The 24,517-nt window shown below is 44.3% G+C and overlaps 1 protein-coding gene and 1 pseudogene across 1 annotated transcript in view; both read right to left on the reverse strand.

The window, feature by feature from the left end:
- The window catches only part of SP110 (SP110 nuclear body protein), a 39,033-nt gene that overhangs the window by 11,606 nt on the left and 2,910 nt on the right, over nt 1–24,517 (reverse strand). Inside the window, 11 exon segments of the mRNA XM_027589262.2 lie at nt 3,702–3,770; nt 6,273–6,416; nt 8,095–8,160; nt 10,317–10,370; nt 11,474–11,554; nt 13,905–14,054; nt 15,958–16,026; nt 18,093–18,170; nt 20,393–20,437; nt 20,798–21,052; nt 22,891–23,059. Coding sequence (XP_027445063.1) covers nt 3,702–3,770; nt 6,273–6,416; nt 8,095–8,160; nt 10,317–10,370; nt 11,474–11,554; nt 13,905–14,054; nt 15,958–16,026; nt 18,093–18,170; nt 20,393–20,437; nt 20,798–21,052; nt 22,891–23,059 — 1,180 coding nt within the window.
- LOC113921066 lies at nt 4,930–5,056 on the reverse strand (annotated as a pseudogene).

A 24,517-nucleotide genomic window follows, 5' to 3' on the forward strand; every position in this document is an offset into this window, starting at 1 on the left:
GGCAGATTAGCTAACATGGACAGAGCAGTTTCCGATCAACAAAACCATCACCACCAACACCACATCAAACAAAATGTTTAGTAAAACATATGGGGCTTCTTTGGTGAGTGGGTTTTAATTCATAAGCTAATTGGCCGTCACCTAAGTTTCTTTATTCCATAAGCAACCTGCTTATCTCTCTGTGCTGATAGAAGTTGCCTGCTCAAAATATTTTGGGGTGCTCATGTAGCTGGAGGAAAGGTTTTTGTCTATAATCTTATCTCCTGATTTAAACCAAGGCAGGATGAGTGAGGTGCTTAGTGCTGAAGTATTAGTGTCAGTCTTCATTTTTTGCTGTCCTTTTTCATTTTATTGCTTTTCCGTTTCTTCCTCTATGAGTAAAAAAGAAAAACCTCAAGAACTCTAGACTAATCTGCGAATTGCTCATGGAGAGATTTGGCAACTGTGAACCCCTGAGTCGGGATGTGGGATATTGATTCAGGAGAAGCAGTTGTAAAAGAGTTTAAAATAAATATCAGCAATTCCTGCTTCTTTTTGCTCTAGCCTTACTGTGGGTGGATTCATTCCAGATAGACTGCAGGAGCTGTCTCTAGGGGGAAGGAGAAAACTCTGCCCATGGCTTATGTTGCACTATACAGGATGTTACTTGTAGAATAAGGCTAGGTGAATAACTAGTCCAACTTTCTCTCTTGCCTCAGATACTTATTAAAAGAGCCAAAAGGAGGGGTGCCTGGGTGGCTCAGTCAGCTAAGTGTCTGCCTTCGGCTCAGGTCATGATCCCAGGGTCCTGGGATCAAGGCTTGTGTCCAGTTCTCTGCTTGGCAGGGAGCCTGCTTCTCCCTCTCCCTCTGCTGCTCCGTCTGCTTGTTCTCTCTCTCTCTCTCTTTCTGTCAAATAAATAAATAAAATCTTTAAAAAAATAAAAAAAAAAAGAGCCAAAAGGAAGTGTATGAGAAAGCAAGAGCACCATTGGAAAGAGAACAGAGCAGCATGAATGGTGAAGAAATCATTAGTTACTTTGGAAAGATGTGAACTAGAGTCAGATAAGAAAGCAGAGATTCCCGAGAAGTGAGGGGATTTCTCCCCTGAACAGAACGCTAGAAGATGCCCAGCCTTGGAGGGGCAGGGGCTATAGCAAGCCTGGGTAGGAAGGAGGGGTGGGAAGAACTTAGTTTCAAGAGCCAGCCAGCATTCTTGCATGGAATGGCTGGCTCCACTACTTGTCTCCAGACTCTGCCCATTTAAATAAATATGGCCCAGGGGATGACAGCTCAGCCTCAGGAGCCAGACTGGCTGGGCTTATAATCTTGGCTGTGCAGTTTACTAGCAAGATTATGTAAGTGCATATTACTGTCAAAGTTGAGTGGAAGATTTGCCACTGGGGGTTCCTAATGAGGGTGACAAGGCAGAGCCACAGGTAACTTTGGACTATTGCAAACCCCAAGGTGGATTAGCAGGGCATTGGGGACCTTGTATGGTTTTCTGTCTCATGGAACTAATTCCTGAATTCCCTATGGTAAATACAGGTCCCAAAACACAGATGTCCCAGACATGGTTGCAAGCAGATGCGGGAACAGTGGGTGGCACTGGCAGTTCTGGGCAGCAAGCCAGGGTGCAGAGTTGTGGTACCAGCAGAACTCCCTCCTTTACTCGGTGCAGGCAGCCTACCAAGTCAGGCAGGACCTTGTGTCCTGAGTATTTCCAAAGCCACCACCGTGTACCTAAGTAGGGACAGCTTTCTGATCTGTTCCCAGTCATCCTGCATTTGGCTTAGTCTCGCCTGCTCCTCTTGCAAACAGGCTTGAAGGCTGGAAACCTGAGGGGAAGGCCTGCCTGCCACTCTCCCACCCTATGAGATCACCATTCATAGGTGTGAGTAAACAATGAGGAGCCTGCTATGAAAAGTAAGCAATTAACAAAGAGAGTTCATGGAAATGAAGAGCATGGTGGAGGAAACAAAAAGAAAGCCTAACAGAGACAAGGAAAAGCAGAATGGAAAGAAAGTTAATTACTGATTGGATAGATGAACATATAGGGAAAAGGCACAAGATGGAAATCATTCGTGGACAGATGTGGCCTGGGGAAAGATCTGGAGCTCCATGGTAGTAGTCACTGGAGCTCATACTGCATCGTATGAGGAAATGGAGGCTCTGATATTGGCATTCATACTTTGTAAAGAAGAATAGATGATGTATTGATCTGATAGTTATTTAAGCATAAACTGTGTGAGGCACAGAGAAGTTGGACATAGAGCAATGAGCAAGACTGACTGCTTACTGATCGCATTTGACTTTCACACAGTGAACAGTTAATTATAGTTGTGACAAGGGCCATGAGAAAAAAAAAAAACAGTAGGCTCTATGAAGCCGTGTCGGGGAGACCTACCCTTGCCTGCTGGGACGGAGAGTTCTTGATTCAAGGTGAGGCCTGAGGGTGTGAAGCAAAAGGAAGGAGAGCAAGGGGGGATTAGCTTTGGGGAGGAAGTGTGTGAGGGGACACACTGAGGAAGTCCTGAGCAGGAAAGGGGGGCATAGCATCCGGTGTCAAAGTGGCCTAGGCTCTCAGAAATCGGGCTGGTGGGGACACTCGGGGTGTGGGTAGGGGTTGGATTGTGGGTGTGGGTTAGGTTGTGTTTCTTGACCTAGGTGCCAGGTACATATGAGCTTTTCCTTTGTGTTAATTCCTCTAGGTGTACATTTATGGTATGTGCATTTTTTCTTAGGCACATTACACCAGTGCTACTCAACATGTTAGCGTGTGATGAGACAGCAGCTTGATCCAAGTAGAATCAAGGCTCTCAGGGTCGTGGGATCGAGCCCCAAGTTGGGCTCCATGCTGGGTGTGGACCCTGCTTGGGATTCTCTCTCTCCCTCTCCTTCTGCCGGTGCCACCCCCGGGAGGCGCATTCACTTTCTGTCGCGCTCTCTCTCAAGAAAGGAAAAAGAAGAAGAAAAAAAAAATAGAAATCAAGGCATCTCCACTGAGGAGGTCTTGCTGTAAAGACAATTTGTCCAGTGTCACAGTTAATTTATAAGCTCCTTCTTTTTGCAGACCTGCCACAAACGGACAAATTCATGGGGAAAAAAAGACCAATGTCACTGGAGCATAGAGGGAAGGGAGAGGGAGAGGGGATGATGTTGAAGATGTGTCACAAAAGCAGAAGAGAAATGTGAGCAAGCAGAAGAAGAGGAGGAAGAGAGGAGAACAGGGACCCCAAGAGGCCTCAGGGTGCAGGGGGCAGAAGCAAGCCAAGGGGCTGACCCACAGAGACCAGGCTCGCACCCTTGTCTATCTCAGGAAGAGAAAGTTCAGCTCTCTGCAGATAGGAACGCCAACAGGGCCTTGCTTCCATAAGGGTTCTCACCCTATGGAAGGAAGGAAGTAGCGGTTGATGTTAGAACTTGACTCATGGGTTCAGTCATTCTCTCTTGAACATTTTGGGTCTTTGTTGGTGGGTTCTCTGTTGAAGAATCCATCCTAGTGCCGAAGCAGGTGATTGGGTAGGCGGCACAAGGTATGCACTGACATTCACCTGGAGTGTCAGGTGTGACGCCTTGTTAGAGCGGAGAAGAATGCGGGTGAAGGAGACCTAGGCAGTGGGCAAGAATGGGAGGGGAAGAGGAGGAAGACGGGGAGACAAGCAATTCGCCTCTGGCCAGGGCGCCAGGCGGCCCGACCGGCCCTGCTTCTGGATTACTTACCCTTTGGAAGAATATTTTTCTGACACCTTCTTGTTGAACTTGGACTGACATTTTTTTCCCTTTTCTTTTCTAAAAAAAATGAAAAAAGTAGTGTCATCTATAATTTGAAACATAGATGTATATGCTTTATATATCAACTATTTTAAAGTAATTTTTTTCTGTCTTTCTACCGCTTTGGAGAAACAAGACAGGTATGAGTCTTGTGAAATGAATATTATAGCATTGATCACGGAAAACTAGCAAGCTCATGTTGGCAGGGAGGAAGGTTAAAAATATTATAGATGCTGTACATTAATAAATTAAGGTATATTAATATAATGTATAATAATCAATATAGTGTTTTTAATACACACTTATATCCATAATATATATGTATTTAATACAAACAATAGAAGTAGATAAAGGATATAACCTTATAAACATAACACAGAAAGGGTTTTCTAAGGAAGAAATATAGGGCATAAAGCCATGGTTCTCAATGTGGGGTGATTTAGGTCCCCTGGGGGATATTTGACAATGTTGGGAAATCTTTTTGTTTCTCACGGCTGAGAGGAAGATGCCACCGGCATCTAATGGCTGGGTTGGTGCCAAACTTCTCATAATGCACGGGACAGCACTCATGACAAAGAATTCTTCAGTTCCAAATGCCAGTCAGTGTCAAGTTGAGAAACTCTGGCATAAACCATCTTGGAAAAGATAAACTGATTTGTCTAAATATAAAAAAAAGTTTCCACAACCCAAAATTTCTCAAGTTAAAAGACACAAATAAAATAAGAAAAATTGCAATAACGAAGTGTTCATTTCTGTAGCAGACTAAACAAAACAAAATGAAGCATCTTATACAAAAATGGGCAAACGTGAACAGGTGATCCTGAAAAGAAAAAAATTCTAATAACAAAATTTATTTAAAAAACCAGGTATCTTAGTGGAGATAGGCTAGATGATGTTATGGTAAATTGTGATCCTCCCAAATCTCGGTGGTTGATTACCGGTATCGGCAAATGACAGCCTGATGGCCAAATTGGCTCAATACCTGTTTTTAAAAATAAAGTTTTGGGGTACCTGGTGGCTCAGTTGGTTAAACGTCTGCCTTCAGCTCAGGTCATGATCCCGGAGTCCTGGGATCGAGTCCTGCATCGGGCTCCCTGCTCAGCAGGGAGTCTGTTTCTCCCTCTGCCCCTCACCTCGCTCATGCTCTCTCTCTCTCTCTCTCTCTCACTCTCTCTCTTTGTCTCTCTCTCAAATAAACAAATAAAATCTAACAAAGTTAAAAAAATAAAAATAAAGTTTTCAATTAGCAGTAGTCGCGCCTCGGATAAACCTCACTGGCTACGAAACGGCCACTGCGCATTGGAACACAGCCAGGTGTATTTGCTTATATATTTGTCTCTGGCTGCTTTCATGCTACAATGGCAGTGTAGAGTTAAGTAGTGGCAATAGAGACTGTATGGCCAGCAGAGCTTGAACTATTATCTGGCCCCTTTTAGAAAAAGTTTGCCAAGTGCTGGTTGAGAACAACCCAGTTGTACTTCTCCTTCACGTTAACTCATTCATCACAAGTTAGATGAAGTTCCATGTCACTGACATACATGGCCTGGGGACAGAGCAACCTCTCTCTAGAACACCGTTGTTCCTATGGCAGAGAAAAAGATGATACACAGGATCTTAAGGCTTTGGCCTTGAAGGGACCCTCACATCTCTGCCCACATTTCTTTGGCCAAGTCAGGTGACATGGCCACGCCGGGGTCCACAGGGCAAGGGTATATAACTTTCAGAGATATCAGTGACCACTAATACAACCTATCACATGCAAAATGCAAGAAAATTCAAAGGAAAACATGGGTGGAATAGCATTTTTTTTTAAGATTTTATTTATTTATTTGACAGAGGGAGACACGGCAAGAGGGAACACAAGCAGGGGGAGTGGGAGAGGGAGAAGCAGCCTCCCCGCGAAGCAGGGAGCCTGGGATCACGACCTGAGCCGAAGACAGACGCTTAACGACTGAGCCACCCAGGCGCCCCTCATTCTTTGTTTTTAATCTGTCAAAACAGAAAAGTCTTACTATTTCTAGTTTTGGTGGAGCTGGAGGACAAAGAGCATCCATATGATGTTAATGGGAGACTAAACTGATAACAATTTGATCATCAGGATGTGCTAATTTTAAATATTGACTAAGCCACTTCACTTCTAGAAATAAGCCATTAAGAAATATTCTTAAGAGTGTGTCCACTTTGAGGATTGGTGCCACTCCTCCCAGGGAGCGAGCTTTGGATCCGACAGGAGCCCCCAGACTCGGTGGAGCAGTGGTGACTCTACTAAGAGAAATGTTAAACAGTAGACACCGGGACACGGTCACGTTGAGCCCACGTGGCACAGCTGAGCTGACCTGCATGTTGGGAGCCCTGCACTGACTTCTTCCCACAACCACTCTCAGTCCAGCAGCTCCTTGCTGTCCTGTCTGCACTGCTCCCTTCTACTGTTTCCTTCACACAATACCCAACTCTGTGCCTGCCCCATGAGAGACCCTCCCACACCGAGCATTCGAATGGCAGAGTCAGTCCTCAGCTTACCCTTTGGTCCAGAGGTTTGGACACATTCAGTCCTTGCCTTTTGAGCCCTTGTCATGATCTTTGAGTTCCTGGTGGAATCATCCTTCCTTTCAGTTGTTTGATCCACCACATGGAGCTTCTTTTGGATTCTGTGCCGAGGTGAGGCTGCCCGTGGGACAGTGATTTGTGAACAGTTTAAATTGGGGTCCCCGGTGAACTCCCTCCTCCCCCTGTTAGTGACTTCCCCTCTCATACCCGAGTCCTCCACCTTTCAGGAAATCCCTGTACTCTTACACCTCTCTTTTATGTTATTTTCTTATAGTTATTCCTCTTCTTTTTTGTGTCTCTCTTTTTTTTTCTTCCCCAAACTCACAATTCTTCATCCCGTTTCTCTTTCTCCTCTTCAACCTCTCTTTTTGTCTGTTAACTACACGTGCATTAACTAGAACGTAAGCTCCCACTTATGCCATATTTTCACATGAATAACCAGTTTTTCAAGAGTAGAAGAAAAATAGAGACATCATTATAAGCCACATATAAGAGATTTACTTAGCTAAAACTCAAAGGTGTTTGTGATTTGCTCACTGCTGAACCCGTAGGACCTGGCACATGTACCTAACACATACCTCACACTCCAGTTGCCTTTGTTGACTGAATATATATATGAGCACATTTGTGAAAATATTAAAATGATGTATTTTTTCATCCTTATAAATCACAATGGCCCAGGGTTCCCTAATTATTAAATCAATAAGTATCTGGGAAAGGACAGATGCTGGCCAGAACTGAGACGTCACTGCTCCGTTGAGACTGTTTTGGAGAGCTTACACAAAATCTCGAAACACAGAACTTGCTGAGAGCCCACGGGATTTCTAAATTCCCAAAATTACCTTTATATGCTAACAGTACAAGTTGGGAGGTCTAAATGTGAAGTTTTCCGAGAAGAGGAAAACTCAGCATATGACAAAGACTAAGTTTCTCCGGCCGAGGGAGACGATGGGGTTGGAAATCAGGAGGAAGAGACAGGAAGAAAAAGAGGGCAAGCGCGTAGATCTGAGTCCCCTCCTAGGTTAAAACCCTGAGACTGAGAGGCACTGGAAACAAGCAGGAAAGTGCGGAGCATGTCCAAAGCAGTGACGCTCATGTCATGATGCATGCTGGGAGCTGAGGGGAAATGCCCTCCCAGGGCGCTCACAGAATGGCCCAGAATCCAAGGGAATCCTTACTGACTGGCACACCTTGGGTACGTGGTTTTGAGTAAAAGAATGAAGGAAAAGGGAAGGAGGAAAGCAGGAGGGAGAGAGTTCAGGGTGACAAAGACAGCAGAGAGAGAAAGCAGAGGAACCGGAAAATGCAGTTTCGCACATTTTTGTTTCCTAAGCTGCAAATAATGCAATTTTCATGCATGGAGTAGACACAAGATAAGCAGGCACGAGGCAATTCAGGTGATTTTGAATGCTCCATGACTCCAAATCTAACTCCAGTCTGATATTGGGAGTCTGAATCCTGCCTGCCTATTAAGACTTGCTTTGTCTATTCATCCTGGCTCGGAGCCAGACTAGACACGGTCCTAATCTCAAAACTGCCTGACACCTTCTGTCCAGTTCCACCCTATCGCTCCCATTGATAAGAGAAAAGAGGTCTGCTGGAACCAACATGGTGTCTGGGTTCTCCTTCTTTTGTGAGGAGAGGGCCTTTAACAGGGTAGGCTAGGGGGCAAGGATGGGACTGGCTGTGCTCCAGGGATACCCAGATAGCCATGTAGCAGGAGAGGAGGCCGTGCGGGTCATCCGGTAAGGGCCGTGATGAACAAGGGAATAGCAATTGCATTTTTCTTGCTTACTTCTTGGGAGCTTGTTTTCCTGTCTTCTTTTTGAAGATGGCAGGTTGTATTTTTCTGTCCTCTTTCCTAAAACAGAAAAAAAAATCATCTCTTATGGCTATAAATATTGATCTTCAAGCTTGAAATGTCAATACTTTATAAATAAATTTATGTAAAAAAAGTACTGCATTTTACTCGGAAATAAAAAAAGATTGAACAAAGAAGTAATAGATACACCAAATCATCAACATTTAAAATGTGCCCTTTAAAAATAAAATATGCCATTTTTTTCACATTAATAACCAGTTTTTCAAGAGTAGAAGAAAAATAGAGACATCATTATAAGCCACATATAAGAGATTTACTTAGCTAAAACTCAAGAGCAAAATCATAAAAGTAAAAGATGAACAGATTTGACTGTTTAACAAGTAAAAAATCCTCACACTTTAAAAAACATCCTTATAATATTGAGACAAAAAAATGAGGAAAACTGCAGCAGATGTAAAATAGAGAGGGTTAATATCCTTGCTAGATAAAACAAAAGAGGAATAGAACACTAGGAAAATGGGAGAGAACATAAGTTGAAAATACTCAAAGAGGAAAGACAAATGACACATTTATTTAAAATTGTCTTTAAACAACTAATCATAAAAAAACTATTGTTTGGTTTTAAGAATTCCCATCTCTTAAAAGGTTTTAGCCTACCCAGTGTGGATGAGGACGTAGAAAATGAGCACTTATGAGCACTCATATTATCAAAGAGAATGTAAGTCATCCCATTTTTCTGAAGAACGATTTGCTGACAGACAAAATCAAAGATGTGCAGACTCTAACCAAGTAATCTCACACTTAGAAATTAATTCGGAGGAAATTATTGGACATGTGTGCAAAGGTACAAACACACACAAACATGATTTCTATTTTCATATAAAAATTGGAGATAGCCTAACTGTCCATCATATAGGCTACTATTTAAACTAAATTGCTAATTATACAATAATGTGCTGTATAAAAGAAAGAAAAACGGGTAACATTGATATCCAGATATGTGTATTAAATACACAATGAAAAAATTGTTTATAGACCCTATAGTATGAGCTTCTATGTGTATAGAATGAGATAAATGTATGCATATTTCTAACGTGTAGAAAGAAAGTGGGGAAAGCAGATATGAAATAGGAGTTTCACTTCCTGATTAATAACTTCCCATACAGATTCTGTGGATTTTACTGGGAACATTGTATCACACAGGCCACATTTTGGTGGTTTTCATGTTCATAGTGTATGTCTAAGTCACACAGAGTCCCTTGCGAGACTTGGAGTCCCCCAGCAGCCTTTGCGGTGGTGCTGAGACTCTTGCTGCCTTGGCCTGCTGGCACCTCCCTCTTTCACACACTTCTGCAATCAGGGGAAAGGGGTGCAGAGATCTGCACAGTACTCTCCTGTGTTTTGACTCAGAAGTGACACTCATTCCAGCTCATTGGCCAGACCCGTGATCCCGGCTCTGTCTCCTGCAACGAGCTGAGAAATGCAGCATCCAGGGCAGGGAGGAGAACTGGAAATAGTGGAGAGCACTAGCAATGCTCACCACCACGGTGTGCGGGGCAGGGACTGCTGATTATTTGGCTTTCTCCAGTCTCGCTTTTCTTTGCTAATCAAGCGGTTTGATTTCGAGCTGGATACCTGTCCTTCGAGAAAAAAAATGACATTTCCCAGCCTCCTTTGCAGTCAGGTGTAGTCAGGTCACTCGAAGCAAAGAAATGGTAACAGAATGTCTAAAGGCAACCTCCTTCAGTGGAGGAGACATGCCCTCCTAGACCTTGCCTCTTCCCTTTGGTGGGAATGTAAACTCCCTGGCTGGACCCCAGTGAGGGGAGGCCACACTCTGAGGTTGGTGGTGCAATGACTAATGAGTTTGAGATTCTAGGTGCATGACGTCAGCCCTGAACCGCCTACCTCCGCATAGGAGAGAGAAAGAAGCTTTCTTATTTCAGCCACTGGTTTTTGAGGGGAAGGGCGGTTCTTGTCCCACACAGCAAGCTAATCCTAATGGCGGCTGAATATTGCTTTTGTAGTGTGGAAAATTTTCTAGGTTGAAAAAAATAAATAAATCACTGTTCCAAAAAGCACAAATCTTTTTATGGCCTAGGATGTCTTTTGTAGCATCGAAGAGGGTTTAACAACCCACAAAAAGTAACATCAAATCCACCCTAACAGAGACCAAATAGGTTCTTTACACTTACGCTTTTCCCCAGGAGATTTTCCCAAAGATGGTTTATTTCCATCATTTGTTGGATCTAGAAAATAGTGAGAAAGAAAGTCATTTTAAGCAGGCTTTAAACTTTGTGACCACCTCATTTCAGACAATATTGAGTTGGCAAAGCTTTGGCAGTATTATTTCTGTCCCTTCCTTTATAATGGGGAATGATGGGATCTGAAGAGAGTCCTAGGGGACCAAGGTGCTTGTCCTGTGCCACCGCCCTTTACCCACAGGATCTTGGAAAAACCCACTCATCCTTTACATGTCTCAGTCTCCTCATCAGTAAAATCTGAATTCATTATTCAACCTTCTCCAGACTGTTGTACAAATACAATGAAATTATCCATGAGAAAATTTGCAAGATTACTGTATAAGTTAGTGCGATGTGGGAGAAACTGTTAAAATGATCATTTGTATTTCAAGGTGGTCAAACTTAACTCATTCTTTCTGACAATAGATACTTGTCATTTGAGAGTTGCATTCTGTGAAATTAGTGACGCAACGACCACATTGCCAGCAAACAGAAGAATGTTCGTATTTTTTTCCCTTCTGAGGAGAGTGGTAGCAAATGCACAATGGTAGTGGTGGGGAGGGCGGATGTACCTCACTGTCTGTCAGCTCGTGCCCACAATGGGATCAGCTGCCACTGCTCAGTTGATTACAGTACTACACTTGTGTTTCTGATGAATTGTTCTCTTCTCAATTCGCCCAAAAAGGTCGAGTGAGAAACAAGGAAATTCAGATCTTAGGAAAAATTTTGTTCCATGACTTTGGCACTTTCAGTAGAGCACCATGAATGTATTTAGAACACCTTCAGCAGCAGTGGTATTGCCCCAAGGTAGAAAAAATTGGTTTGGGGATTGGGGTGGGAAATCTTATTCTTTTTCTGTATGATGTATATAGATAGATATTTATTCCTCCTCAAGATAATTATCTATCTAAACATAAATGGATATATAATATATTTGTGGTATTAAAATATCATAGGTTGTGTTCATGGTTAGGAAAAAATATCTGAGAGGGCTCCCTTAGGGCAGTGACAATGGAAAAAGGGCTGAGGAACACTGGTTTAGGATCAAAGAGGTCTGATTTGGGCTCCTGGGGACGGCCCGCTGAGACTTTGCAGTCCCTCCTCTTTACCACGCAGGACGCTTGGTGGTGTGCTGGGTGGCTCCTGGGGCCTCTTTTCTTCATTCATTGCTGAAGAGTCATCACTGGTTTCTGAAAAAAGGAAAGACATTTCTTTCAGATCTCAGAAAATGCCCCGGAAAGCTCCATAGGAGTCTCCTGAAGTCCCAGGAGAGACCTTTTGCCGTGAAGGCTGGAGGTTCCAGGTCTTGCTTGAACCTCCATAACCCTTCCTGAGAGTGATTCTACCACCGAGTCCACCTGCCACTGTGGGGAGGAGCAGAGCAAGCCTGGGCAGCAGAGCATCCTCTACCAAGGGAGATGTCCAGTGAGGTGCAGTCATCTGAGTCCCTGGATCAGAGGCTCAAAGTGAGGTTGTGAATCCCTGGGATATCCCAGAAACCCTTTCAGGAGATCTTTGAGGTCAAAATTGGTTCCATACTAAGATGCTCTTCGCCTTTTCACTATGTTGACATGTGCTCACATGGAGCAAAAGTCATGGCAGGTAAAGCTGCTGGTGCCCTAGTACAAATCAAAGCAGTGCCCTTAAACCTTATGCAGTCTTCCCTGTCACAGACCATTAAAAGTAAAAAAGTCAGTTTCACTTAAGCATGTTTAAAAAAATGTTCTTAATGAAGCAATTAAAATTATTAACTTTAGGGCGCCTGGGTGGCTCAGTTGGTTAAGCGACTGCCTTCGGCTCAGGTCATGATCCTGGAGTCCCGGGATCGAGTCCCGCATCGGGCTCCCTGCTCAGCAGGGAGTCTGCTTCTCCCTCTGACCCTCTTCCCTCTCGTGCTCTCTGTCTCTCATTCTCTCTCTCTCAAATAAATAAATAAAATCTTTAAAAAAATAAAATTATTAACTTTAACTTTATTAAATTTATTAAATTCCTACCCTTGAGTATAAGGATTTTATTTATTTATTTGAGAGAGTGAGTGAGTGGGAAGGAGAGGGAGAGAGAAGCTGAAGCAGACTCCCCGCTGAGCACAGAGGTGGATGCGGAGCTGGATCACACGACCGCAAGATCTCAACCTGAGCTGCAACCAAGAGTCAAGAGTCGGATGCTTAACCAACTGAGCCACCCAGGCGCCCCTGAGTATGCATCTTTTTTTTTAAAAAAACATTTTTATTTATTTATTAGAGAGAGAGAGAGAGAGCACAAGCAGGGGGAGCAGCAGAGGCAGAGGGAGAAGCAGGCTCCCTGCCGAGCAGGGAGCCCGATGTGGGACTCGATCCCAGGACCCTGGGATTGTGACCTGAGCGAAGGCAGACGCTTAACGGACTGAGCCCCCCAGGCGCCCAGTATACATCTTTTTAATACATCTTTTTAATAGTCTATGTGGAAAACCGAGGAGTTCATATAAAACAGTTCACTACATCTTGAAGCATGAATGTCTTGAGAAAAATACTTGTGTGATTGAGCTGCAAGCTCACTGTAGAATTCAGTGAACCAACATTTTCCAAATGTCCAAGATGTTATAAAATCCTGCATAAGTAGAAGATCCATTTAAAATGCAAGACAGCATAATGCATTGTATTGCAAGAGTATAAAAAGTTAGGTTTTAAAAAAATTTTAATTTTATTTTGTTTAAATTCAGTTAATTATCATGTAATGTATTATTAGCTTCAGAGGTGTATAAGAAGTTAGTTGATGTGGTTTCAGATGCTACATCTCAACTAACCTTTATGAAACCATCCCTTCTTGACTTTGGGTGCAATATCAGAGATGAACACAAAAACATAAAACATAAAAACATTTAAAAACATAAAAACATAAAAAAAAACTGTTAAAATACTCCACCCTTTTAAACTATGGATCCTCGTGAAGCTGGATTATCTTCCTGTCTTTCCACCAAAGCAATGTATCCCAATCAATCAAACACAGAAGCAGCTATACGAATCCAACTGTCTCTGATTCCGCTAGACATTAAGAGGTTTATAAAAATGTAAAATGGTGCCAGTCTTCTCACCAATTTTTGTATTTGGAAAATATATTTGTTTTTCATAAAAATATGTTATTTATGTTAACAGGTAGTTGGTATATTACTGTTACTTTTAAAGGAATTAACACATAAATATTTTTGAACGATAGGTTTTAATTCCTAATGAAGTACACATAGATAAATATAAACAACAGAAACAAAAGGTCTTTAGGGTCCTCCATAATTTTGAAGAGTGTAAAGAAGTCTTGGGACCAAAGAGTTTGAGAGCTGCTGCCTAAGGTCACAGCTGAGGTCAGCTGTACCGTGTGGACAGAGCTATTTCTGCACAAAATCTCCTCACGTGCAACACATCTTTGTTCCCTCTTGTCACACACAGCTCACCAACTTTCTTGGCGCTTCTCCTATTACCTTTACACATCCCTCTAGTGCTGTGCCTGCTCTGTGAGAGACCCTCCCACACTGAGCATTCAAATGGAAGATTCTGTCACCAGCCTTACCCTCCGGTCCAGAGGTTTGGGCACATTCGGTGCTTGCCTTTTGGACACTTGTCATGACATTTGACTTGCTGGGTGAATCATCCTTCCTTTGAGTTGCCTGATCCACCTCTTGGAGCTTCTCTTGGCTTCTGTGCCGCGGTGAGGTTCTCCCTGGGTCAAATAGTGAATAGTCTGTGAAGAGTTTTCATTGGGGTGTCCAGTAAAGCTCCTCCTCCCCCTCCTGTGTCCCCAGCCCCCACACTTTGAGATCTCTGTGCTCCTGTGCCTTGTTTTTCTTCTGCTATTTCTCTGTAATTATATATTTTTCCTTGTGTGCACCTTTCTTTCTCCCTTAGACTCACCATCTGCTCTCACCCCTGCACAACCTGTTGAAATTAACCAGACTCCCAGAGCAGTGGAATTTCTTTCCTGGGCCCTGTTGTATGACATCTTCATTCTGGAGGTGGCCACATCCGAGTGAAAATGGCTAAGTGGTCCGTTTTGGCACTGGAGGAGGTTCCTGAGGGCCTAGGTGTGGATCAGGAGGGATCTAAGGGTCCCTAGGTTCCTCTAGTGGAGAGAGTGCAAGGTATCAAAGAATTGAGGGGCCTTGTGATAGAGTGAAAGTCTGGAACAGAGAGGATTTGCAAGGGGTTGTCAAGGTTAGGGTTCTCTTTCCCGCGGTCCTGGATGCCTTCATTTTGCCAAGGACTTATATTTATATCTTTGGATCTGATTTTTTTATTGAGTGCCGGAGTGGCATATTGTGGGGGAAATTAAACTCCCTTGATTTCTCAGTGCTTCTGTAAAAAGCCCTAGCCTCCAGAGACATGGAAATAAATACAGAATAAAGATAGGGAATGCTTACTTTCACTTCCCTGGAAATATTTCGCTTTTCACATACGATGAGAATGAGATCTGTATCTAGTAAATTGCTGTCTGATCCAAAAAGATAATAAAACTTCTCATCTCCTGAGATTGCCAAATGCCTACAGCAGGGCTAGCTTCCTAGGTTAAGTCCCAAAGACGCAGGATTACTGAAGCCCTCCCTCCATAGGTATTGACACATCAAAAGGAGTGAAGCCCAGAACTTGGAGACATCCTGAGTAAAAGCTGGAAGCACCTGGGCTTTCTCGGCCTCTTGGAAAGAGGCATTTAAATTCCAAAAGATTAGGGTGAGGACTCAGGATTGTTTCAATCTAATCCTAAAGCAGCAAAGTTTGTTTGTTTTTTTTTTTTTTTCCTTCTCCTTTCAGGAGGGCAAGAGGATGACTGTCCTTGTTCTGTCTGTAAACAGAAAACCCATCATTCTCTGTCCCTTGTCTCTGGGATATCATCTGCCTCTCAGAAAGATTCCATCAGCTCTCTTCTTGTCGCCTATGGGTCTGCATGTGGGAGGTAGATGCTGCAATGTTACTCTGGCTGTTGAGCTGGTTGTGAATATCAACAAAGAATTCTTTCCCCTGATCCAGGCGCCTGGGTTCCTGCAGTGGTCATACACGTAAAGAATGTGCCTATTCCAGTAGGGCACCCTCTCAGACCCTTCACAGTTTTTGACAAAGCACTTACCTGGCATGGCACAAGGGCATAGACAGCTAGCACAAATCTTGAAATTGGCAGGTCAAAAATTGAAAATTCTAAAATTTCGCCCCCATTATTTGCATCTTCTCTAAGGAACACATTCACCCGGCCGTTCAAGCCAGGTACTGAAGAGCAAGCCTTGCTGTCTCTCTCTTCCCCAGCTTCCAATTTATTAAGGTCTATCTCCTCTGCCTCCAAGTTGGTCTTGAACTGGCATCTCCACTGCCAGACCTGAATGCAGAGTTCTAATGACTTGCATGACATCTGCCCCCGCAAATGGTAGCCCTGCTTCCATTCTTTTCTGTTTCCAATTCATGCTTTACACAACCCCAAAATTGTTCTTGTCAAACGTAAAATGGGATCCTGTCACTTCATTGATTAGATCTCTTCAATGTCTCCTCATTTCATTAGAATAAAATTCAACTTCCCACACCTTGACCCACGAGCATGAGCTGTCTGCAGCCTCTGACCTCTTCTTGTTCTCTCATCTTACCTTTTGGGAGCCTTTTTTTCTGGTGTCTCTTTTTTGGAGTTGACCAGATACTTCTTTTTCTTTTCTTTCCTAAACAGAAAGGGTACAGATCATTTTCCCATGGCCACAAACATAGACCTGCCAACTTTACGTGTCAACAGGTCTCAGCTTTAACTTTCGGTCTTCAAACCATAGTGGTGAGGAGGTCATTGGTGACCTTCGTTGACGCTGCTTCCTGGAGTAATGAGGGAGAAAAAGAGTGACGTGAAGAGATGGGGACAATGAGTTTAGCTAAATCATTTCTAGCAGTTTGGTTGTGAAATGGAGGAGAGAGCTATGGAAACAGGTGAGGTGAGCTGAGGATCAAGAGGAAGCTCTTTTTATGAGCTATGATAAACTTGGGCAGTGGCTGAATGCAGATCCTGTGACAGGGAGATGCTGAATTCTCAGGAGAAAGAAGGGATCATGGACCCCATCAGGTGCGATGGAAGGATTGCTGTAGAGAGAAAGAGGGAACAAGAGAGGAGGGGACAGATGCAGTTAGAGTTTGCTGGTTGGTGGCAGGAACTGAGGAGATTCCTATCTGATGCCTTTCTATGAAGTAGGAGGGAAAGTAATCTGTTAAAGAAAAAGGAAGTGGCGAGGGGGTCGGCAGCTTGAAGAAAAAGCTCAGGATTGGGAAGGATCATTGCAAGAAGTGGAATTGTCATGCAGAGTGGGAGGATCATTTACGCCGGACTCATGAAGACGCAGGCCCTGTGCTCTGCCCAGCTGTGTGGCTCTCCCCAGAGGTGTCTGCCTTCAGGCACAGGGTGCAGAAAGCAGATAATGGGTCCCTCCAAGACCTGCCAGAGGGTTCTAGGAAAAGACTGAGAGAGGCAAGGCAGATTAAGATATCAGCAAAGAGGTTACTGAAGCCTTGGTCTGTGCACTCTAACCTGGTATGAAGGGGCGTGAAGAGAGGCAAAGGATGAACCAGAAAAGAGAAGGGCCAGTGGACTGGTCATCCAAGTGACATTGAAGGAAAGCTCCAGGAGGAACAAATTGTAAGGAAGAAATCAGGCAGGGAAACTTTCAAATTAATTTTTTAAAAAGATTTTATTTATTTATTTGAGAGAGAGAACACACATGTGTGAGCTGGGGGAGGACCAGAGAGAGAGGGACGAGCAGACTCTGCACTGAGTGTGGAGCCTGACACAGGCCTTGATACCACAACCCTAAGATCATGCCCTGAGTCAAAATCAAGAGTTGGAGGCTTAACTGACTGAGCCACCCAGGCGCCCCTTGGATTAATTTTTTAAGAACGTTCAGAATTTTTAAGAATTTTAAGTTTTAAGAATTGTTCAATTGAACAATGGCTGTAGAAGGAGCAGACTTCAAGGATTAGATGTCAAAAAAGAGGATTCTGAAATTAATTATTGGGAGGTCGAGCCAGGCTTCAGTGATGAGAAGGCCGATCGGTTGCCTTTGGGTGCAGGAGGCCAAGAATCAGTGCAGAAAAATATCACTGGAAAAGAGCCACGGAAGGCTCCGAGGGGCCTCTTATCCCTGTGTACCTTGGAAGGTGTCCAGGATGGTGGCAGGACTTGAACTGACAGAAAAATTCTAAGTCAGCCTTTGAGGTGTGCTGAGGAATTGGGGGCAAATCAAGGATGATAGTGATGAAGAGCAACGGAACAGTTCATTTGAATGGTCAAGCCTCAAAATAGAGGATGGAGGAGGAAGGAGTTGGCCAGGGACGGGGGATAGCAAGCAGGGGGGCACCCACCCTGCCTTCCACAATGAGTGAGCGTGGAGAGTATGCATTCCTGTTTTAAAAAAGAAAGCAGTGGGTCCTCTTGTGGGAACCCATTTCAGTTAAAGAGGGAGGTACAACTAACCCTCTAAGAAGTTGTGGGTAAAGGAGACTTTGATGATTTCAGAGCAGGTGATTGTACTGGGTACATATTTCAGTGGCCTTCAATGCCTTCTGGCTTCCCTACAATCTTCATGAAGGCTTTCAAGGAAGAGGCAGTGAATGGGAGAAACAAGCTGTAATGAGCATCATGAGAACAATCACATGGTGGGTGCTTCTGACCACACAGGATCCAAAAAGCCGAAAGCACCCCCAAATTCATGCTCCCGACATCTACAGGAGAAAGGCAACCTTTCCTTACCTTTCTTGTTGGGAGGTATGCTGGATGCCTCCTGGAGCTCTTTGGGGTCATTTGGTTCAGGAGAGTCATCTGTTATCACTAACAGAGGAAAGAGAAATCGGTTCAGAGCTTGGAATAGGCTGAAGGAAAAGTCCTAAGGGAGCTGAGGGCAGAACAGGAGGGTGCAGAGCGCGTGTCACCTGGGGTGGGGGTGGGGGTTCTACCAGCCCTCAGGCTCCCTGCCTCTGCCTTGATTTGATCAGCCGGTGGTTAGAATTACCTGTGTGGTCATCCCTGTGAAGCAGGGAACAATTGCCCCACAGAGGAGGGCTCAGTTTGACCCGTTTCGAGAGGCTCCCCTTATGCAGTAGAAGGGAGGAACACCAGCTCTCAGCCACCCTCACGCAAGGAATGAGGCTGCGAGTAGGGTGAGTGCTGACCTTGACTTCTGGTGGCTTCAATGAAGGGGAATGTCTTCGCCATAGGAAAAATACACGTTATTGCTTAGAGGTCTGTGAACGGATATTTTTGAACCGCTCTCTTTGTCATTATTTCACCTTGAAAAATGGTGAAGGAAGCTAAGTGCCTTATATATTTCTATGTACAAGGACCAAGAAAGCGGGAGCTAGCCTCGACTGGGCTAGCACGTGTTAATAGCAAATAAATACAAAGTTCTAGTTTTTGCTGCACGAGGAAGACAGAAGGGGCTGGAAGCCATAATAAATCTCAAGTAAGACTGCCACCTTCCCCTTGTTTACATGGTACTATGAGATCAATCTCAAATTTTGGCCTGCTTAAGAATAGGTCATTGAGGCAGAGGTCAAGCAGTCCTGCGACATTTTAAATAATTTGTTGCATTTCAAATTATTTTAATCCTATCAACTCTTAAAAATCGAAACGATATAGTAATGACTAGGCTTGAAGATGAAACTTCCCCACAGTCAGGGTGGGGGCTGGGAAAAAGAACCATCCACACCTGGGCCCCACAGTGTTTTTGTTTGCTTCGCATTTGGACGGAGCAGTTTTGAGCTTTACCTTGTTGCAGGGACCTCAGAGCATGGGTGAGTTACACAGTTCTGCTCTGACTTAGTCCCCTGTCCTTTCCCCAGGGTTCCTGCCACCAGCCTTAGCAGACCTTCTAGTGATGTTTGCAGCACGAAGATGGTGGTCCAGGGTGGCGAGGAGAGCCCTGTCTCAAGAAGATCCGAACGGGCTCTCCTCTTGGTAGATATGGAAAGTGAGGCAAGCTAAACTTGTCTACATGAAAATTAGCTGGCATGGGGCCTGGTGGGACATCTTTTGAGCGTTTTGTTATCTCTTAATCTCAGGTTGTTACCGGACACTGAGCAGAGGAAGAAGAGGAATTTCAGGTCCCAGGACCAACGAACAGGGACCAGAGGGGGAGGAACAACACCAATCTATTCCAGCCAGTAAAAACAGTGGGGCCAACTGAACACCAAGGCCCGGCACGGGTGGGTTAGAGGGGGAGAGTCAGCCATCATTTCCTTTCAACTAGCTACTTACTAATTTTTTTCTACTTTATTATTATTTTTTAAATTTTAATTCTAATGTAGTTAACATACAGTGTTATATTACTTTCAGGTGTAGGATACAGTGATTCATTACTTACTAATTTCACAATTTCTTTCTTTCTTTTGGTAACCTAGAAGATGGAATCTTCCATTGTTACTGGCTTCATGATTATGTTATTTGGATGGTGTGTCTTAGAGGAGTGAAGGAAACATTTGGACCAAACGGGGCCCTTTATGCTCAGTTTTGGAGAATCCACGATACCATTTTTGACAGAGCCCGATAATACTCCATGGTTATATGTAATGTAATCAAAGTCCTTAATAATGATGGTTGGGAGCGATAAGAAACACAATTTTGGAAGCTAAATCTTTCAATGTTTTAGCAGATCTTGCAATCAGCAGATCCTTCAATGTTTTATCATCTTTTTTATTAATTTCAATAACATTACTCTTAGAGTCCAAACCACATAAAAATGAGTATGATTGAAAGGCCCCTGTAATCAGAGGGTGAGCGACTGAGTTAGGGTCACAGAGGGATGTATTGCACAAGTTACGTGTCAGTTCAGAACACTGTTATTAGTTGGACATCATGGCATCAAACTGGCTGTGGAGACATCCCTGACAAGTAGTCCTGTGCTGAGCTGGGGCATCAATCTCCCTGTTTCTTTTTCTTTGTCACACCCAGTTCTTTTCCCTTAGGCTTCCGTCACAAGCCTCTGGGTTGGCAGGTGCATGTTTGTCTCTCAAACCCGCTCTGAACTAAACAAAGTCAGCCCCAAGCAATATTACCTTGCACAGTGTCGGGGGCAGTGCCGGGTATCTCTTGTGAGTCTTCTTCACCATTTATTTGGGATGTTAAGTTGTCATCGGGCATTGAAGAGAGGAAGAAAAATCATTACAGGGTACAGAGACAGAGTGTCAGGGAGGAAAGCAAACAGTAAAAACACCCAAGACAGAAGCCCCAATGCCCCAGGGCAAGAGTTGGCCTGCTCCAGGGGTGGGGAGCTGGTGTTTGGCCTCTAGGCTTTCCCCAAGGCCCTGGCAGTGCCCATAGTCCTTGGAGAAGGCTGTGTGTGGTAGGTAGGCCCATGGGATGGACCAGATTAACAAAAAGGTGGGACCCTGGGCTTCTAGACATGACCACAGTACCCTAGGCTAGGGAGGCACAGGTGTCGGACAAAGTCTTCCCCTCACCTGGAGTGATCCTTCCTTCCTGGGTGGTTCTGGGGAGAGCCACGGCAGGGTCAGAAGGGCTGGATGGTTCGCCCGTGATCTCAGCGCTGTGCTGTGTGGATGCGCTGGGCTCAGTGACACTGGGAGCATGGGGTGGGTGGCTCTGGGGTGGGGGCAGCGGCAGCAGCGTCTGGAGGGAGCGCCCTCCTCCTGGGTTGGCTGGAGTTTCGAGGAGGGTCAGCGCAGCTCTGTTCCATCCTCCGTAGGAATTGACAACTGGGATTGGTGAAGGAACACACATCAACACCCTGGCTACTCAGAATGATTAGGGAATTTCTTTGTACAAGACTTCCGGAGGGTTGGGGGCATGGAGCGATTCACCTCCTTCCAAGTGCGGAGAACTGATTCATCGCCAGCATCCACTGTTTGTGGCCCCTTTCTATTCTAGGTGTTTGATTTGGGCATTAGACCTCTGGTCTAATACTAAGGTTGTTTCACCCATAAAGCTGAGTTTGACTTTGTACTCAGGGATTTAATTTTCTTTAGTCTTTCTTTAATTTTGGTTTCGGAATTTAGACAATTTTCTATGACGTTATAATTTTAATACATGTTCCTGTTTTAATAAATAAACACATCACATCCCCTGTAGCAAATAAGATAAAATGTAAATTCCTTCACATGGTGCATCCTTTCTACTCTGGTTTCTGCTCATTTCTTCAGAACTAGCTTCTGTGTTTCCCTGCCTCACACCCTACGATGAGCCACACCTGTCTTCCACCCCGTCCTCGATACTCCAGGCCCTTGGCTTTCTGCATGTGATTCCTTCCGTGGCCAGGTTTCCCTTATGATTCTTCTCCATCATTTATTTCAGGAGTTGAGTTGTCTCAACCAGTGAACAGAAAAAGGAATTAAGGTGGGATTTTGGAGAAGGGCCTGGAAGAAAAGCACAGATTTGCAGATCCAGAAAGACGTATGAGCTCGGCTAGGTTGGGGAGCGCTGCAGTGTGTGGTGCCTCTGGCTCTCAGACTGACTTAGCGTGGCTTCTGAGAACCCAGTCCTCCCCGTGCCGCCCTGATGCTGCCAGGAGCACGGGCTCAAGTGCACCAGTGCCAGCCGGGAGGGGCGCTTTTCTCTTTCCCTGCCTCTTTAGCTCAAGGAGGCGTTTCTCCTTTGGGGGAAGAACTTCTTGCTGTCCACAGTGGTTACCCCACTAACAAAATGGCACGATGCAGTGTGATCTGCTGGTCATCTTTCTGTTGTTCTCAGCTAAGTGAACCATGCGCTTTGGCCAAAGTGTTTGTCCTTAAACCTAAAATGATCGTGTGTCACCTCTTTCTCTTGCCCTGGCTTCTTCCTTCCCAGCTCTGTCCTTGCTCTTTCTCCTGCTTTTTATTTATCCAGCTCGTACTCCTTCCCAGTGTGCGTCACATTCTGCTTCCTTCTTCTACCCTCTCTCTGTCTTCAGCTCCTTCTCCTCTCTCCTCCAGCCTCACACTCTGCCTTCCACCTGTCCTTGTTTAAAAGAGGGATTGAAATCTCAGGCCCCGGTGCTAGGAAACCCAAGTAGGACAGCTGGCTCTGCTCTTAGCAGACAAGTAACTTTGGGAAAGTTATTCTGAGCTTTAATTTCTTCATATGTCAGATGGGGATAATAGCGACTTCACAGGATTGTTTTAAAGATGATATGAGATAATCATATAAAGTGCTTGGGAAGATGCCTGGTACATAGTAAGTACTAAAAAAAAAAAAAAAAGATACTTACTGTCCATCCATATTCATTTCTCTTCCCCTCTGGTTCTCCTCATCCTTCTGTCAGACTGAGTCTCTGCAACTGCATTTCCCTACAGACTGCCCAGTGAGGTATACTGGACAACTTTCCCCCCACTTCATAGAACAGGTGAGACAGAAATGTGTCCTCTAGAAATTCATCTTAGAGAGCTGGGGCCAGAGGCTGCTCGTCCTGGCACACCAGGGAGAGAATACGCTCCCCATCTCCCCAGAGAACCCAGCACTCAAGTGCCTAATTCCACGGGGCTGAAAGCCAACCCAAACTTTGAGGGTAGCAGCTTCTGGCATGCTTTTATAGCCCAAGGATATTCAAGAAGCCTCATACCACTTCTGAAGCCCTTGAGAATCATCATCAGGTTGGGGTATTCACGCAGGTTAATTCGGCTGAACAGCATCTCCAGAAATGACAGATTGGAGGTCTTTTCCAGGTGGGTGAGGATGTTGTACACCACTCTGGGTACAGGGACCTGGTTTCTACAGGCTTCCATGGATTCCTTAAAAAATGGAATCGAGGATTATTATAAATGATTATAAAATGGAATGGAAGTTTATTATACATTTGTGGTTTTCTAAGTCGTAGGAATGGTATTTTGTTCTGTTAAGAAGGAATTTAACACAAATGTACAGTCAAACTCTAACGTAGAAAAGTCACAGTTCCGCATGTTTATTTTTAGAACTTCACATATATTTGGATTGTTAGTCACAGGAATAAATAACAGCCTTCTTTAAAATAAGTCTGCTTTGTGAACCTTATTTTAGGTACATTTGAAGGAAGAGAGAAATTTTAGGGAAGGAAAAGGGGAGTCAAAGGTTTTTGCTGTGTAATTAATTTCTCTAAGGCTCTGAGCAGAACTCTGTGGCAATGGACCAAGGAGTGGGTCACAAGTGGCAATTCTGCAATTGCTTATTAGCCTCTGCTCTTTCTCTCTCGGACTTGGGATGGCCTGAATGGGTTCTAGCCACAGGGAAATCATCCAGCAAACTCCTCTTCATGAAAGGCTGGCCAGAAGGAGAAACATGGCAAGAGAGAATTGACTGCATAACACTTACTGAGCACCTACTAGGCTAGTCCTTGCGTACATAGCAATGGATAAGATCGCCATGGTGTTACCCATACTGGGGGAGGGACTCTGTCAGGTGCAGAAGATGGGCATTAAATAATAAACAAATTAAAGAAATGCTCAGTTGCTACTGAGAGAAGCGTTATGAAAGGAAAGCATAAGTTTCTCTGAGAAATCGGTTAGATGAGTGGGTTAAGGAAGCCTCTCTGAGTAGTGACATCTGGGCTGTGACGTGAAGAGTGGTTGGAGCCAACCAGGCCGAGACTGGGAGAAGATCGTTCAACCACCGCTGCACTTCCCTGGGCCTGGGACTCAGGAAATACATTAAAAAACCCCAAAATTATAAAAGAATGCCATTTTTGTCCACACAGCTGTATCTTCCAATGCCTGCCTTGCTTCACATCTGAATGGACTATGCCCAACAAATTCTTGGGAATTGGGAGTGTACCCTTAGTGGGTTGAATGGTGTCACCGCTCCAAAAAGGTATGTCCACTTGAACCCTGTGAATGTGACCTCATTTGGAAAAAGGGGACATTGGAAAAATTACATTTGCAGATGTAATTAAGTTGGGCTCTTGAGATGACATTACCCTGGATTAAGGTGGGCTCTAAATCCCAATGACCAGTGTCCTTATAAAAGAAGAGAAGGAGAAAAGACAAGGAAAGGAAAAGGTGATGTGGAGATCGAAACAGTGATTGTAAGTGATTTTTCTACAAGCCCAGGAACACAAAGTGTTGCTGGTACCACCAGAAGTTAGGAGAGTCAGGGAATGGATTCTCCCTCAGAGCCTCGAGAAGGAACCAACCCTGCCAATATCTTGATTTTGTACTTCTGGCTTTCAAAACTGTGAGACAATGCATTTCTCTTATTTTAAGCCACCGGGGTTGAGG

This window comes from Zalophus californianus, chromosome 3 (assembly GCF_009762305.2).
Source record: "Zalophus californianus isolate mZalCal1 chromosome 3, mZalCal1.pri.v2, whole genome shotgun sequence".
In the NCBI taxonomy this organism is placed as follows: domain Eukaryota; kingdom Metazoa; phylum Chordata; class Mammalia; order Carnivora; family Otariidae; genus Zalophus; species Zalophus californianus.